The 13,880-nt window shown below is 42.6% G+C and overlaps 1 protein-coding gene across 1 annotated transcript in view; it reads left to right on the top strand.

The window, feature by feature from the left end:
* The first annotated feature begins 816 nt into the window (after window positions 1-816).
* arfgef3 (ARFGEF family member 3) overlaps window positions 817-13,880 on the top strand; it is an 88,837-nt gene continuing 75,773 nt past the window's right edge. Inside the window, exons 1-2 of the mRNA XM_079560398.1 lie at window positions 817-1,257; window positions 12,609-12,660. Of these exons, the coding sequence (XP_079416524.1) occupies window positions 1,173-1,257; window positions 12,609-12,660 (137 nt within the window). The 5' untranslated portion in view covers window positions 817-1,172. The remainder of the gene's footprint in view (window positions 1,258-12,608; window positions 12,661-13,880) is intronic.

A 13,880-nucleotide genomic window follows, 5' to 3' on the forward strand; every position in this document is an offset into this window, starting at 1 on the left:
ATATTCACTTCATATTTTGTGAATTGGACTCTCTGTCGTCACGTCCACTAATTACTGACTACTTTATTTCGCTGATAATCTGTGCACGTTAGTCCCACCCGTTCAAACTGCTCCAATTACTCTGTGACCAGACTAACTCCCTGCGTTGAATGGACAGGGAATAGCATGGCAGAGCCAGGCAAGTATTGTAGTGCTTTTATTGTGAAAAAAAAACCCTCTTTACACACATATCCATTTACAAATACTGACATGTATGTTGTCCATATGGCACACAGAACACCCCCTACAACACTAATCCATTCCACTCTTGCAACATCTTCACTTTAGTAGCCCCGACAATCACCAAACGTTCCAGTCTTGGGTAATTATAAATGGGTTATTCAAAACTGAAACTTAGATGTTCAAATCCCCTCTTTGTAACTAATATATTAACAAACTCAAATCCACACATTAAAACCTGGCTCTATCATACCACTTGGATGTTGAAAATGTAAAAATCTCAATTTAAACTACAGAAACGTTGCAACTTGTAGGCTACTTTACTCATATTCCTGTCAGTGATCTAGAACAAAAGACTGATATCTGAAAATGTAAACTAAACGTCCAAACGCCTATTTTATTTTGAAACCCGTGTCCCCCCCTCCGTTGTGCCCGTTCACCTGTCGCCTTTAACGCTGAGGAAATCCTGCTCCTGATCCTCTCCGCGGTTTAGCCCCCTCCCTACTGCCACCCTGTGTAAATACTGTGTTGCCAGGTTTGCGGAAATCCTGCTACAACGCTCTCGCTGCACTCTCCCACACTGTGCGCGCCTCCTTCCTGGAATACACCCTACCGTACGTGGCAACCCGGAGACGCGCAGGTGTGGACCGCTCTCCGACTCAATGGATGACCGAATACGAGTAGAATCAAGAGTTTTATCGCATTTTTAGCTTTATGGGTTAAACGGCGCGGTGCGTGCTAGGCTCTGTCGCCAAGGAAGCCCATTTTTACGCACGGGATTCCTCTTTTTTTGACGCGTTCGGAGGCCGTTCTGACATCACCGGGAATGAATCATCTCCTTCGGCAGACGGCGTAGGGATGCTGTCATCGCCGCTGGCCCTTTAATAACCACAAAAAAAGGGATAATAATCGAAGCGAGACCAAGCGAGCACTGTGGATTCGTTTGTGAAACCATGGAGGAAATCCTACGGAAGCTGCAGAAAGAGGCGTCAGGGCACAAGCACAAGGCGATCCGGGATGCGTGCGTGTGCGCCTGCGGTGAGTGTGGACATCTGAGTGGGCAGCGGGAAAGGCACGGGACCGGGGGATAAACAACGGCCCCGGTGATGACATTAGCACTCGGTTTACGACCGCGTTTAACATCACCGAGGTCTGCGCTGGTGGTGCAGTGTGGCTCTGGTTTAGCTCCGGTTTAGTCCTGATTTAGAGCTACAGCTGGGTTCAATCTGGTGCTGGCCTTGTTCTCCATTAGTCCTGGTTTAGTCCTGGTTTTAAACTGGGTTTAAAGCTCTTTTAGCCCTATGTGGTCCAGTTTTTGTCCTGGTTTAGTCCCTGGTCAGTAGAGGCTGACATTTAGACGGAGCAGGCTGTTGCTGGTGTTTTGCAAGTTGTAGCTGATAGAGATGACACAGAGGAGAACCTGCACCTGCCACATCATCACGTCTGCACCGCTCTGACCAAACTGGGTTCATCCAGGGCCAAGGACTGGCACATTTACACAGGGACTGAGACTGAGGACCAACTACGGATATATGGAGATGTTTGTTATGGGTGAATAGGGTTTAGACCTGGTTTAGTCCAATTTTAGTCCTGCTTTTAGTCCAGTTTTAATCATGGTTTAGTCCTTTGTGAAAATCTGAAGAACGGATAGAGCCAGGTTACAATTTATTTTGTGTAAAAACTCGTTTTTGCAGTTTTTTAAATTGCGAAACTAGACACTCTAATACACTTGGCGTGTGATTTTGGTAGCTCTGTGATGAACGAAGTGAAATAAATGATAATAAAAAACTTTTTTTAGTCGGGGGCGTGGTGTTGCGTAGCGAACAGTTGTAAACGTGACACTTCCCTTGGAAAGATCGAAACAGTTGAGATTTTAACGTTTCTCTGAGTTTTTTAAATGGTCAAAATCGGTCCAAGGACGACTGAGAAACATCCTGTTAAAGTCTTCAACTCGAGAACCAGGCTGTTTAAATGCTCACGCCATAAAAAGCATTATACCATGGTCTGGGTGAATACTCGATTCTGATTGGCTGGTGGGTGCTAACAAGCGTGCATTATTTTCGTATAACCGCACACGTAGTCCGGTAGTTAAATCACTGGGATATCACTCCACTGTGGGCATCGCCATAGCAACGCATGACACAGTTGAATCAGATAAACACGTAATTAGTGACTGACAGGAACGTATGAGATGGATTTTGTTTAATTTCAACGTTTTTGGCCAAAACAAAATGTTTGATAAATGGGAAGTAGAGGAGAGTGAGCAGCTAGGTTAGCCTACTGTTAATAAAATATGAGCTTTCCATTTCTATTGAAAACGGTTAAGGCACTATTCATGATTTTCAGGCGTACATAAAATGATCCTGCATTTAAACATATTTGTCTGGATTAGTAAAGTCAATCATAAAAGTTTCAGTTTGTGGGGCCAGGTGTGAACGACTCCACCGCAGCTGTTTCCATAAACAGTTGAGCTCGTTGAGCTAGCTAGCTAGCTTCAGGTTAAACAGCGTAAAAGTGAAATAACTCTTGCCCACGAGTGCCGCACATCGGTGTTTACTTCCACGGAAAAGTGCCGGGTTAGTCCTGTTGTGTTGTGATTCTGGCGATGCAGCGTGTGCTGATGTTGTTTCGTTGCGCCTGACTGAGATCCTCGTAATAGCTGCGGAGAATGACTCGCTCTGAGACGAGCCTTCAGCGACCGGCTAATATCCCACATAAAATAGTCCCGGTGGTCTGGTGTATTTAGTGACTTTAGTAAATGAAACAAATACTTATTATAAATGTTATGTTTGTGGGACCATGGTATAAGCGGATTAAACAACTCGGAGCCGTGCATTCGACGGTTATAATGCACTTCGCGGAGTAACACCACTCCGCTGCGCGTCGTGGTGTTCTTGACTCCGCGTTATAACTGCATTATAACCGTCGAATGCACGGCTCCTCGTTGTTTAATCCTTACATAACACACATAATAACACGCGGTGTTTCAAAACGTGTCAACAATGTTATTGTTGAAAATGTACTTATATTTAGGCATTTGCCTCTTCCCATAACGTTAGTGCCTGTGGAGGAGAGGAGTTAATCTGAAAGGAGAGTGTTTCATAAAACACGCAATATTTCAGAATCTAGAAATAAAATCTGTGACTTTGATCCAAACTAGCCTCTGTTTAGCTTAGATTTCTCAGGAACCGAGGCAAATAGAATTAAACTGTTTTCATCTATGTAGAGCTTGTCTCGTCTGTCAAACTGTTGACATTATCAACTTCACACATCAGAGTACAGAACAGAAACGTACCCTTTATGATGCTTATTTTATGACGTTTTAGCCGGAGATATCCAGGAAGTAACTACAACATTGTGCTGCACCAACGGTTTCTCACGCTTATTCATTACAAATAATGACATTTTTTTCCACACGTAGGCAAGACCTATATCAAGCCAAGGGTTTAAACTTTCATTCAATGCATGCAGTGGACTTTACAAAATGAAAGTGTGACACCTACCTCCGGTCCGACCCTAAGTGTTTGACATGTTGTTTGAATTTGATATAGAAATGGCTGATACACATTCATAACAGTGAAACAGTCAAAAACACAATTATCATAATAATAACTGCACAATGATGGATTTGCCTATTTACAGGTCGCGTGAATTAGATCAATTTAACTTTTATTTCCTACAATAGCGAGTATAGGGCTGGAGACAGGTAAAGGATCTGTATCATGCTATTTTAGCTATTCCAAAGTAAAGTATAGGCATTTATATGATCTATTGCACCTCTACCACTATGGAGTACTATTTTTTCTGATGAATGAAAATCTGATGAAAAAAGTATTTTTTGGAGGTATTTTTCAAACCCGGAAGACAAGACGCTTCGATTCAGTTAACTCCACCCCCTCTCTCCGAGCTAATCCACCCATGCAAAATTAGCAGGAAAACAAATAAGGAGCAGCAATAAGGAGTTGACATCTGCAACACAGCTTCATAAATGGCTAACACACGCTCTAACACACGCTCTAACACACGCTCTAACACACGCTCTAACACACGCTCTAACACACGCTCTAACACACGCGCTAACACACGCGCTAACACACGCGCTAACACACGTGCTAATGCTCGTTTTGATTGACTCACCGCTCTGTCCTGGCTGCTTCATCATCGCTGGTTATAAGAGTTTAATCCATTTGGTTCAGGCCGAGGTTCACCAAACATCCATCAGAGAAGTGACGGCCACAGACAAACACTATTTTGGCTGAAATTCCAAGTCCTGGCGAGTGGCCTCTTCTTTAGGAAGGTTGAATAAAGTTCTGTCCTCTCGTAGCCCAACGTGCTTTTTCGCCATGACATTATCGTTCGGTAAGAAAAAAAGAACAGATGTGTCCAGAGTAGGTTAGAAAGAGCTCCTTCTTCACAGCTTCCCTGTTTGGACGCTCAGGGGTGTGTTTGTTTGTTAGTTTGTTTGACACATCCAGCTCTTTTTGTTCCATTTTCTTTCATACAACCATTGACGGTGTGACCGAAATAATGAAAAAGCTGCTTTACAAATTAAAATCAGGCCGTAAGGCATGACATAACAGAGGTCGAGCACTTCTGTTCCTTTCTGACGTCAGAGTGTCACAAGTCAGTGGTTTTCCAGGATCAGGATTCAGGAGGATTGCCGAGAACTGCGTGAATGAAGTCAAAAAACACTCTGGGGATGTTCTTGATCAGGAAGTAGCATTTACAACATGGCTAATAAAGTCCATTTTGCATGATATAGGACCTTTTAAAGGACAGTCTGGTATTTGGGAAAAAAATCGTCTAAACTAAAGTATCAAAAGCAGGAAGCATCTTTAGATCCGAGTTTTGATGCTGTTGGTCCAGGGGCAGCTTTGAAGTAAATTACCTGGTTGTTTCACCTCAAATAATTTACCTTTTCCTCCCATTTTCTTCCCCCATTTTTTCCCATTCCCATTTCTTTTAAATTTTGTCCCTATTTTTTCAACTTGTTTCGCCCAATCTTTTCTCATTTTCCAATTTTTCCACTTTCTTTTCTGCTCATTTTTTATTACTAATATTTTTACCATGTTTTTACCCCCTGTTTTTGCGAAATGTTTTCTCCATTTTTCTTTTGCACAATGTTTCCTTATTTTTTGCCACAATTTCCCCCAAGTTGTTCCCCATTTTTCCACACATTTCTTGACATTGGAGATGAACCTGATAGTAAATGTGCAGATCTTCCACACATTATTGTTCTGTTTATAGGAAAAAGTCTCGTTCAGGTATCAGTATTGAAAACCAAGTATGGTTACAGTGCATCTGGAGGGTCAGGTTAGTGCGATGGTCTGTGGATGAGTCAGACAGTGCCACGTCTCGCCCTGTTGCTGCTGTTTCTCTTAGGACAGGAGATGACCTAATGACATTAGAATAACTGACCGGACAGGATGGTGTGCCTGACCTCTGCAGAGGAAACGCACTGGGAACTGACGGGACAGACGCACCTACATGTCTGGAGGCGCCGTCACTCACTTTTCCTTATTAAGTGGGAGACGCTGCAGGTGAATAGGGCAAAAGATGTCAGTTTGAAAGTTCTGCTGTTGTTACTAAGTTAAAAATAAGACATTTTATGCAGAGCAATGGCCAAAATTGCTGATACTTTCAATGATGAAATGTAAACGATGGACAGAGCCAGGTTTACATTTATCGTTTTGTGGAAAAAATTTGTCTTTTAGGTTGGATGCTTTGTAATCAGGCATGAGTACTTGTGAATGAATATGCGTGGGGGGCACCTCTGGGCACCTCACGATTTGCTACAATGTGCAATACACGGCTCACTCACGATAACGATAACCTTAGGAAACGCCAATACTGCAATAATCGATATATTGCACACAAATAATTTATGATACGATACGATAACGAAATTTAAGATTTTGAACCTTTTTTTTAACATACAACATATTATTCATCATTTACACGTTGTCATGTGCTTTGTACCCCTTTTTCTGAAATAAGGTCAATTCTAACCCCCTCTTGCTCGGATAGCCCTGTTTGTTTGAGGTGACGCGCAAACAGACTCTGATCCGGGGCAAAGAAACAAACCCTGGTCCGGCTGAAAACGTGGGTCTCGGTCCGGTTCCAACGAACTCTGAAATGGATCATTTGGTTCGTGAACGCAACTGAGCCAGAGAGTGGAACAAAACCAGGAAGAGAAAGTCATAGGACGTTGTGCGTCTGATACAACCAAAACAAACGAGTAACACAAACCACTGACAAAAGCAGCACCAGAGGCCAGAGAGCAAAGCCCTGATCAGATCATGTTTACGACCTCGCTCCGTCTGTTTCCCTCGGACAGTCGTCATAGTTTTCAATGTCTCTGCCTGGAGCCTTCGCAGTCATGTGAAGAAAACATATCTCCGGGGTCCGCCAGTACTGCTTTAGTCCTGCTTTAGTACTGCTTTAGTCCCGGTTTATTCCAACTTTAGTCCTGCTTTAATCCTGCTTTAGTCCCGGTTTAGTCCTGCTTTAATCCTGCTTTAGTCCCGGTTCATTCCTGCTTTAGTCCTGCTTTAATCCTGCTTTAGTCCCGGTTTAGTCCTGCTTTAATCCTGCTTTAGTCCCGGTTTAGTCCTACTTTAGTCCTGCTTTAGTCCTGCTTTAATCCCGGTTTAGTCCTGCTTTAGTCCCGGTTTAGTCCTACTTTAGTCCTGCTTTAGTCCTGCTTTAATCCCGGTTTAGTCCTGCTTTAGTCCCGGTTTAGTCCTGGTTTTGCCTCGCCTGGCAACATCTCATCTCATGATGAGTATCAGCTCATTTATCTCCCATTTCGTCCGTAAACAGATCAGTTTGTTCTCAGCGTAGTTAGAGTCACTGTCATATTAAAAAGTGCGGAAAGAAAAAACAACACATCCACAGTCTGATCCCGCTCCATTTTGTAAACAAAAGACAGAACCGGAAGTGGAGTTTAATCGAACCAATAAGAGAAGCGTGTTTCTTGTTTTCCTGTAGAAGTTTTTGATACAGCGCCCCCACAGGCTGCAGAGTAGCTCTGCATTTAGAATGATGGTTTGATTGAACGAGTTGTGAACGCAAACCGCGCCAGGCAAACTCATGAAAAACTGCCGCGTCTCGCCTTAAAGGAGCAGTGACGGTGATTTTCTCTGTTGTGTTTTAGTTCTGCAGTCACTTCTTTCAAACACACCAAAAAAAACTCCCATAAAGGTGAAGCGTCTGAGCCTCCGCCCGTGACCCGTCCCGCTCCAGTAATCTGATATGAAACAAAGGCATTATCTGACCCGGCCATGAGCACACACTCTGTCCTCGGTGGCAGCTCTGTATTTGCTGATGTAGAGAACACCGCAAAGGCACGGTCAGTGAACGCAGCACGCATGACCATCAGGTACTGTCCATAACTGAGGCATTCTGTGATCGGTGACATCATTCACTGCAATCAAATGTGCCGTTTAATGCTCCCCGCGATTACTGCAAATACATTTGAATATTTATTTATTTTGACAGGGACATCATTATTCAACATAGCATGAAACACCGTACAAATCATTAATTCACACAAACTCTGCTATTTACAAAAAATGGGTACCGTTCTGTTTTGATATCAGCCAAGACTTGGCCCGAGAAGTCAAGATTTTAGACATATGGTCTTTAGTTCAGTGGTCAGTGAGTTCCATGTCCGGTTCCTTTTATACGTAAAGACAGACTGACCAATTGCAGTCTTGCTTTGAGGAACTGTACAGTTGTTATGGATGGAGCCTCTGTGACTCTGTTATTGTTTAGTCTCTGTATAAATGAAATGAGTGACTCTAGTGCTAGAATATTGAGACATTTGAAAGTTTTCAGGAAGCAGTTTACACTTCTGAAGAACATTGCAGTGATGATGTGGATTGGCTTTTTCTCCATAATCGTGATAGTTTGATTGTACAATGACCTGTTGTGTTTTGTGGCTGAGCGAGCGGCCTGGGCCCAGGCTGTCATGCAGTACGATATATGTGAGAATATCATAGTGCATGTAGTCTACAGAAGTTTGGAATGTAGCGTCTAATAAGTTTGAAACAATTTAGGGGGTTTTGTATAGTTTTTGAGATTTGAAATTTTAATGGAGAGCCGAGGACCATTCCAAGGTATTTAAATTCTGATACCGATTTTTTTGTGTGCAACTTAATTAGTCAATCACGTAAGGATTAAACAACGAGGAGCCGTGCATTAGACGGTTATAATGCACGACGCGGAGTCAAGAACACCACGACGCGCAGCGAAGTCAGTTTAGTCGCATTTTTTTCATTTACTAAACTCACTAAATATGCCAGACCACCGGGACTATTTTGTGTGGGTTATTAGCCGGTCACTGAAGGCTGGTCTCAGAGCGAGTCATTCTCCGCAGCTATTACGAGGATCTCAGTCAGGCTCAAACAAACAACATCAGCACAGAATCACAACACAACAGGACTAACCCGGAAACACTTTTCCGTGGAAGTAAACACCGATATGCGGCACTCGTGGGCAGGAGTTATTTCACTTTTACGCTGTTTAACCTGAAGTGAACTGAAACTTTTATGCATGACTTTACTAATCCAGCCAAATATGCTTAAATGCAGGGATCATTTTATGTACGCCTGAAAATTATGAATAGTGCCTTAACCGTTTTCAATAGAAATTGAAAGCTCATATTTTATTAACAGTAGCTAACCTAGCTGCTTACTCTGCTCTACTTCCCATTTATCAAACGTTATGTTTTGGCCAAAAACGTTGAAATTAAACAAAATCCATCTCATACGTTCCTGTCAGTCACTAATTACGCATTTATCTGATTCAGCTGTGTCATGCGTTGCTATGGCGATGCCCACAGCGGAGTATTTCCCCACGGACTACGTGTTGTACCAAAATAATGCACGCTTGTTAGCCCCCACCAGCCAATCAGAATCCAGTATTCACCTAGACCATGGTATAATTTTTTTAAGACACTGAGGCCGCGCTGTTTTTGGAATTTAGCTGTAGGGTGCCTAGAATCCAGACCATTTTTCATGATATTTGTAGCACATATTCTATGTTATAGCTATGGACACATACTACGAGACTCTAATCTCTCCGTAGGTGAAAACAGTTTAATTCTACGCGCCTCTAAGCTAAACAGAGGCTAGTTTGGATCAAAATCACAGATTTTATTTCTAGAAAAGGAGATAACAGGGGGTTTATGAAACACTCTCCTTCCTGATGAACTCCTCTCTCCTCTACAGGCTAGGGCTGTCACGGTATGAAAATTTTACCTCACGGTTATTGTGACCAAAATTATCACGGTTTTCGGTATTATCGCGGTATTTTTTTTAAATGTGTGTTAATATGTTCAGAAAGCATTGATAGTCCTACACAAACTGAAATCGTTTCAAAAAAGTTTAACTGCGCTTGTTACATAAAAAAATACAGACAAAGCCTTTTCACATCAAAGTAAAGGAACTCTAACGATGTGTTGTTGATCGTTTCGAGGGTATTACATGTACTATGTACTACTTGTTGCATGTGCAGCACTTTGGAAACGTTTTGTTGTTTAAATGTGCTATATAAATAAAGTGGATTGGATTGGATACTATTTATAGTGTCAGAAACAAAGATAAACCGTCTATATCAGGAACATTGTTGTTGTCCTTCCAGTGAGCTTTCGCTTTGCAGATTTGGGAAATTACCATCATTATTAAATTCATAAAACTGCGGCGAGAGTGAATCTATTGCAATCTGCCACCGGAAGCCCCGTAACGCATTGTGCCATCGTGCGGAGGTATCCGGACATGTTTATGTACTGGCGGTGGCGCTGCAGCCGCACTATGAGGCGACTCGTTACATTCTCCTTCAACCCAAAGTCCCACATCAGCATTTCAGCTAAAACGCTAACTTACTTGCTATAACATACAATTATGCCATTTCCCCGTGGCTTCAGCCGTAGGAGCCTCCAGCTCCAGGCTGAGTGAGCCCCGCTGCCCCACGCTCGCCCTCTCGCTCCCTCACTTCACCTGAGCAGCGCTACAGCCGCCCGCATCCGCCGGCGGACTGTAGGCTCGTCTACTCGCTAACCCATGGATCTATTATATTAAACTAACCCCGCTCTAACAGACGCACCACTGAGGTCGATGAACCGCATGAGACATCGTGCTGACGCTGAGGTGAAAGTTATAAGGCTTTATATTACGACAAGTGAACTTTTACTGCTTTTACTTCATAGCTAGTGGGAGCGGCTAATGCATCTGCACAACAAAGCTACGCCGACACAGCGCGCAACTGTGCAGGAGACTGAGCACCAAACTGATCTAAGTTTTGTGATGCCTGTAGCTTTATATTTGACAATAGCCGCGGAAACTGCAGCAGATGAGACGGTGGCTGGTGAGGCTCACCGTGCCTACACCGCGGGTGCGGTTATTCACCGAGATAATAATAAAAACACAAAACAAGACGGTAATTTTCACCGTCAAAATTTTTACCGGGGTTTACCGCTACACCGGTTACCGTGACATCCCTACTACAGGCACTAACGTCATGGGAAGAGGCAAGTGCCTAAATATCTCCGTTTCAACGACAACTTTGTTGTTTTGAAACACTGCGTGTTGCTGCAGATCGATCGCTTTATTTTTCGTGTGCATTTAAACAGCCTGGTTCTCAGATTGAAGACTTTAACAGGATGTTTCTCAGTCGTCCTTGGACTGATTTTAACCATTTACAAACTCAGAGAATTGTTAAAATCTCAACTGCTTCGATCTTTCCATGGGAAAGCTTTGTCAAACACGCTCCAGAGAAGTGTCGGCTTTACAGCTGTTCTACGCAACACCACGCCCCCTCAGACTACAAAAAAAGAAAAGAAACGACAAAAAAAAGAAAATACAAATGAAATGTCCAGATGTGACTTTTCACAAGTTTTTGATTGTCATCTATTGTCATATTGTCGTTCTATTCATCACAGAGCTACATAAAATCACACATGAGGTGTATTAGAGTGTCTAGTTTCGTAATAAAAAAAAACCCCACATTGACATACTTTTAGTTAAATTTATCACCAACTGTTTTGATTGAGCCACAGACTGACCTCACATGCGGGCAGAACCTCCACTGACTGTTCTGGTCACTTGGCAGATTCATAAAAAAACAGCATTGTCCGCATAAAGTTGGCAATTTACACCGGGACAGATTAGTGGCAAATCATTTATAAAAAGACTAAACAGCAAAGGTCCCAGTATAGAGCCCTGTGGTATGCCCCTATATCAAGAAGAAGACATACACTGCGTTCCAAATTATTATGCAAATTGTATTTTTGTGTCAGAGGTAAATAATAAATAAATAAATGAAACTCATGGATGGTATCGTGTCTTGGGGCTCTATGAATCACTGACATTAATCTCAGAGACCTGGGATGATTAGTTTTCAGGTTGAGCCCAGTTAAGGGAAAAACTACTGAAAAAGGGTGTTCCACTTTATTAAGCAGATCATCATTTTCAAGCAATATGGGAAAGAAAAAGGATCTCTCTGCTGATGAAAAGCGTGAAATAGTTCAATGCCTTGGACTAGGCATGAAAACCTTCGATATTTCATGAAAGATGAAATGTATTCATCATACTGATAAGAGATTTGTGGATGATTCAGAGCACACTCGGGTTTGTGCAGATAAAGGCACAATATGGACGGTTTCTGCCAGACAATACATCAAATTAAGAGAACAGTTGCTACAAAGCAGCAAACAGGTATTTGAAGCTGCTGGTGCCTCTGGAGTCTCCCGAACATCAAGGTGTAGGACCCTCCAGAGGCTGCAGTTGTGCATAAACCTTCTATCCGGCCTCCCCTAAACGGTAAATTGAAGCTGAAGCAGAAACGGCTGCAGTGGCTCAGAAATACATGAGGACTCATTTTCAAACAGTCTTGTTCACTGATGAGGCCGTGTAACCCTGGATAGTCAGATGGATGGAGTAGTGGATGGTTGGTGAATGGCCACAATGTCCCAACAAGGCTGTGACGTCAGTAAGGAGGGGGCGGAGTCATGTTTTGTCATTTTCATAATAATGTGGAACGCAGTGTCAAGGATGGCTGATACATTGAACCGAAAACGATACCGAGACAGGATTATTGACAACACATTCTTTTTTAATCGGCCAAAAATATCAGTGGTGCATTCGGCATCGGCCAATCAAAACCCCCTCCAAAATCGGCATCCGCTTTAGAAAAACCCATATTAGTCTATCTCGGGAGAGTTAGGGGGTGGGCACTCATTAACTTCTTGCTTTAGCCCACTCCTTTTGAGCAGAATGTTTACTTTTCAAATCAATAAATAAACTAAACCAACAAAAGCCATAAATCAATCCCTTCAGTGTAAACTGGATAATCCTGCATTAAGCAATACTTTTGGTTTGTCTTCACAGAAACCCTGGAGCTGCAGAATGGAACAGGCAGAGTCCCGCCCTCCAAGCTGCGGTAAGCTATTTATTTATTTATTTTCTAGCTGAAACTTGCTAGTCTCCACATTTTGATATTCTGAGATTATGAGTTATTACAAAGAAATGTCCACTATAGTCCATATAACCCGTCACTCAGCTGTAGACCCGCACTAAGTAGCCCAGTGGTTCCCAACCCATTCCAAAAACTGTGGCCACTACAAATGTATAAAAGAATGAATGCTAAAGATAGTGTTTTATGAATCCGTACTCCTTTCTTATATTTGATGATTTGTACTCATGACCTGACCCTTTGACCAGACAAAGCTCTGAGCCTCTGCAATCCCAGAACCACTGTAATGACTGTATAGTCTAGTGCAAAGTTACCTACTCACTTTAGCTGCTTAAAGGAGTGAGCCCGTTGTCCAGAGCACCAGCAGAATGAGCGACTACATCTACAATATGTTCACTAAACTCAGGAAATAGAATTCAGGAGACAGTGGAATATTTATGGATAAATATTAGGGGTTCAGCTCTCACGGTTCGGTTTGGTACATCACGGTGCAAATGCAATCTAAAAAATAATTAGTTGGTTTTGAAATGAAATAGCCTAATGATCGTTATTAGACAGTATTTATAACCTTAGAATAAAATTGGCAATGCTTTCAAAGCTGGTTTATAATAATATGTACCTCTGGGCTCACAATACGTGAAAGCAAATGAAAACAAATGGTACAGCACCAAAGTAAAAAAAAAAACGTACCGCACACAGAGGCTAAAGCACTCGGAGCAGCGCGTTTCATTTGAAGCTCGTGTTTGGCCAGTTTGGGCAACTTTCTGCATGTACTTTTTTTCGGAGACAAAACCTTGGAGACGGAATATGGACAGGAATTCTGGGAAATAAACATGGCGGCGCCCTTATGGAGCTTAAGCCCCGCCCTACTCGCGATTGCGTTTTTTGTTATAGATTTTTGGTAAAAGTGGCCGGTCCGGATCATCGTCAGGAGGGCAGGCAGACTGTATAAACGTTTGTGTCTGGACCCGCGCAGCAAACTGAAAAAATACACGAGATAAGATTAAATTAAACTTTATTGTCCCTGGTGGGAGCTTTGCCTGGGCTCACAGCTGCTTGCTGAGTTAGATAAGCCTTTAGCCTTTAGAGTGGAAGCAACAGTGCTGCTTTGTTTTGCTCTTCCTCTTTCTACTGTCCTCAAAAGTCTCTAGAAATGACATGACTGCACATTATTGCAATGTTAGTAT

The sequence above is a fragment of the Gobius niger genome (genome assembly GCF_951799975.1).
Source record: "Gobius niger genome assembly, chromosome: 7".
Taxonomy (NCBI): Eukaryota; Metazoa; Chordata; class Actinopteri; order Gobiiformes; family Gobiidae; genus Gobius; species Gobius niger.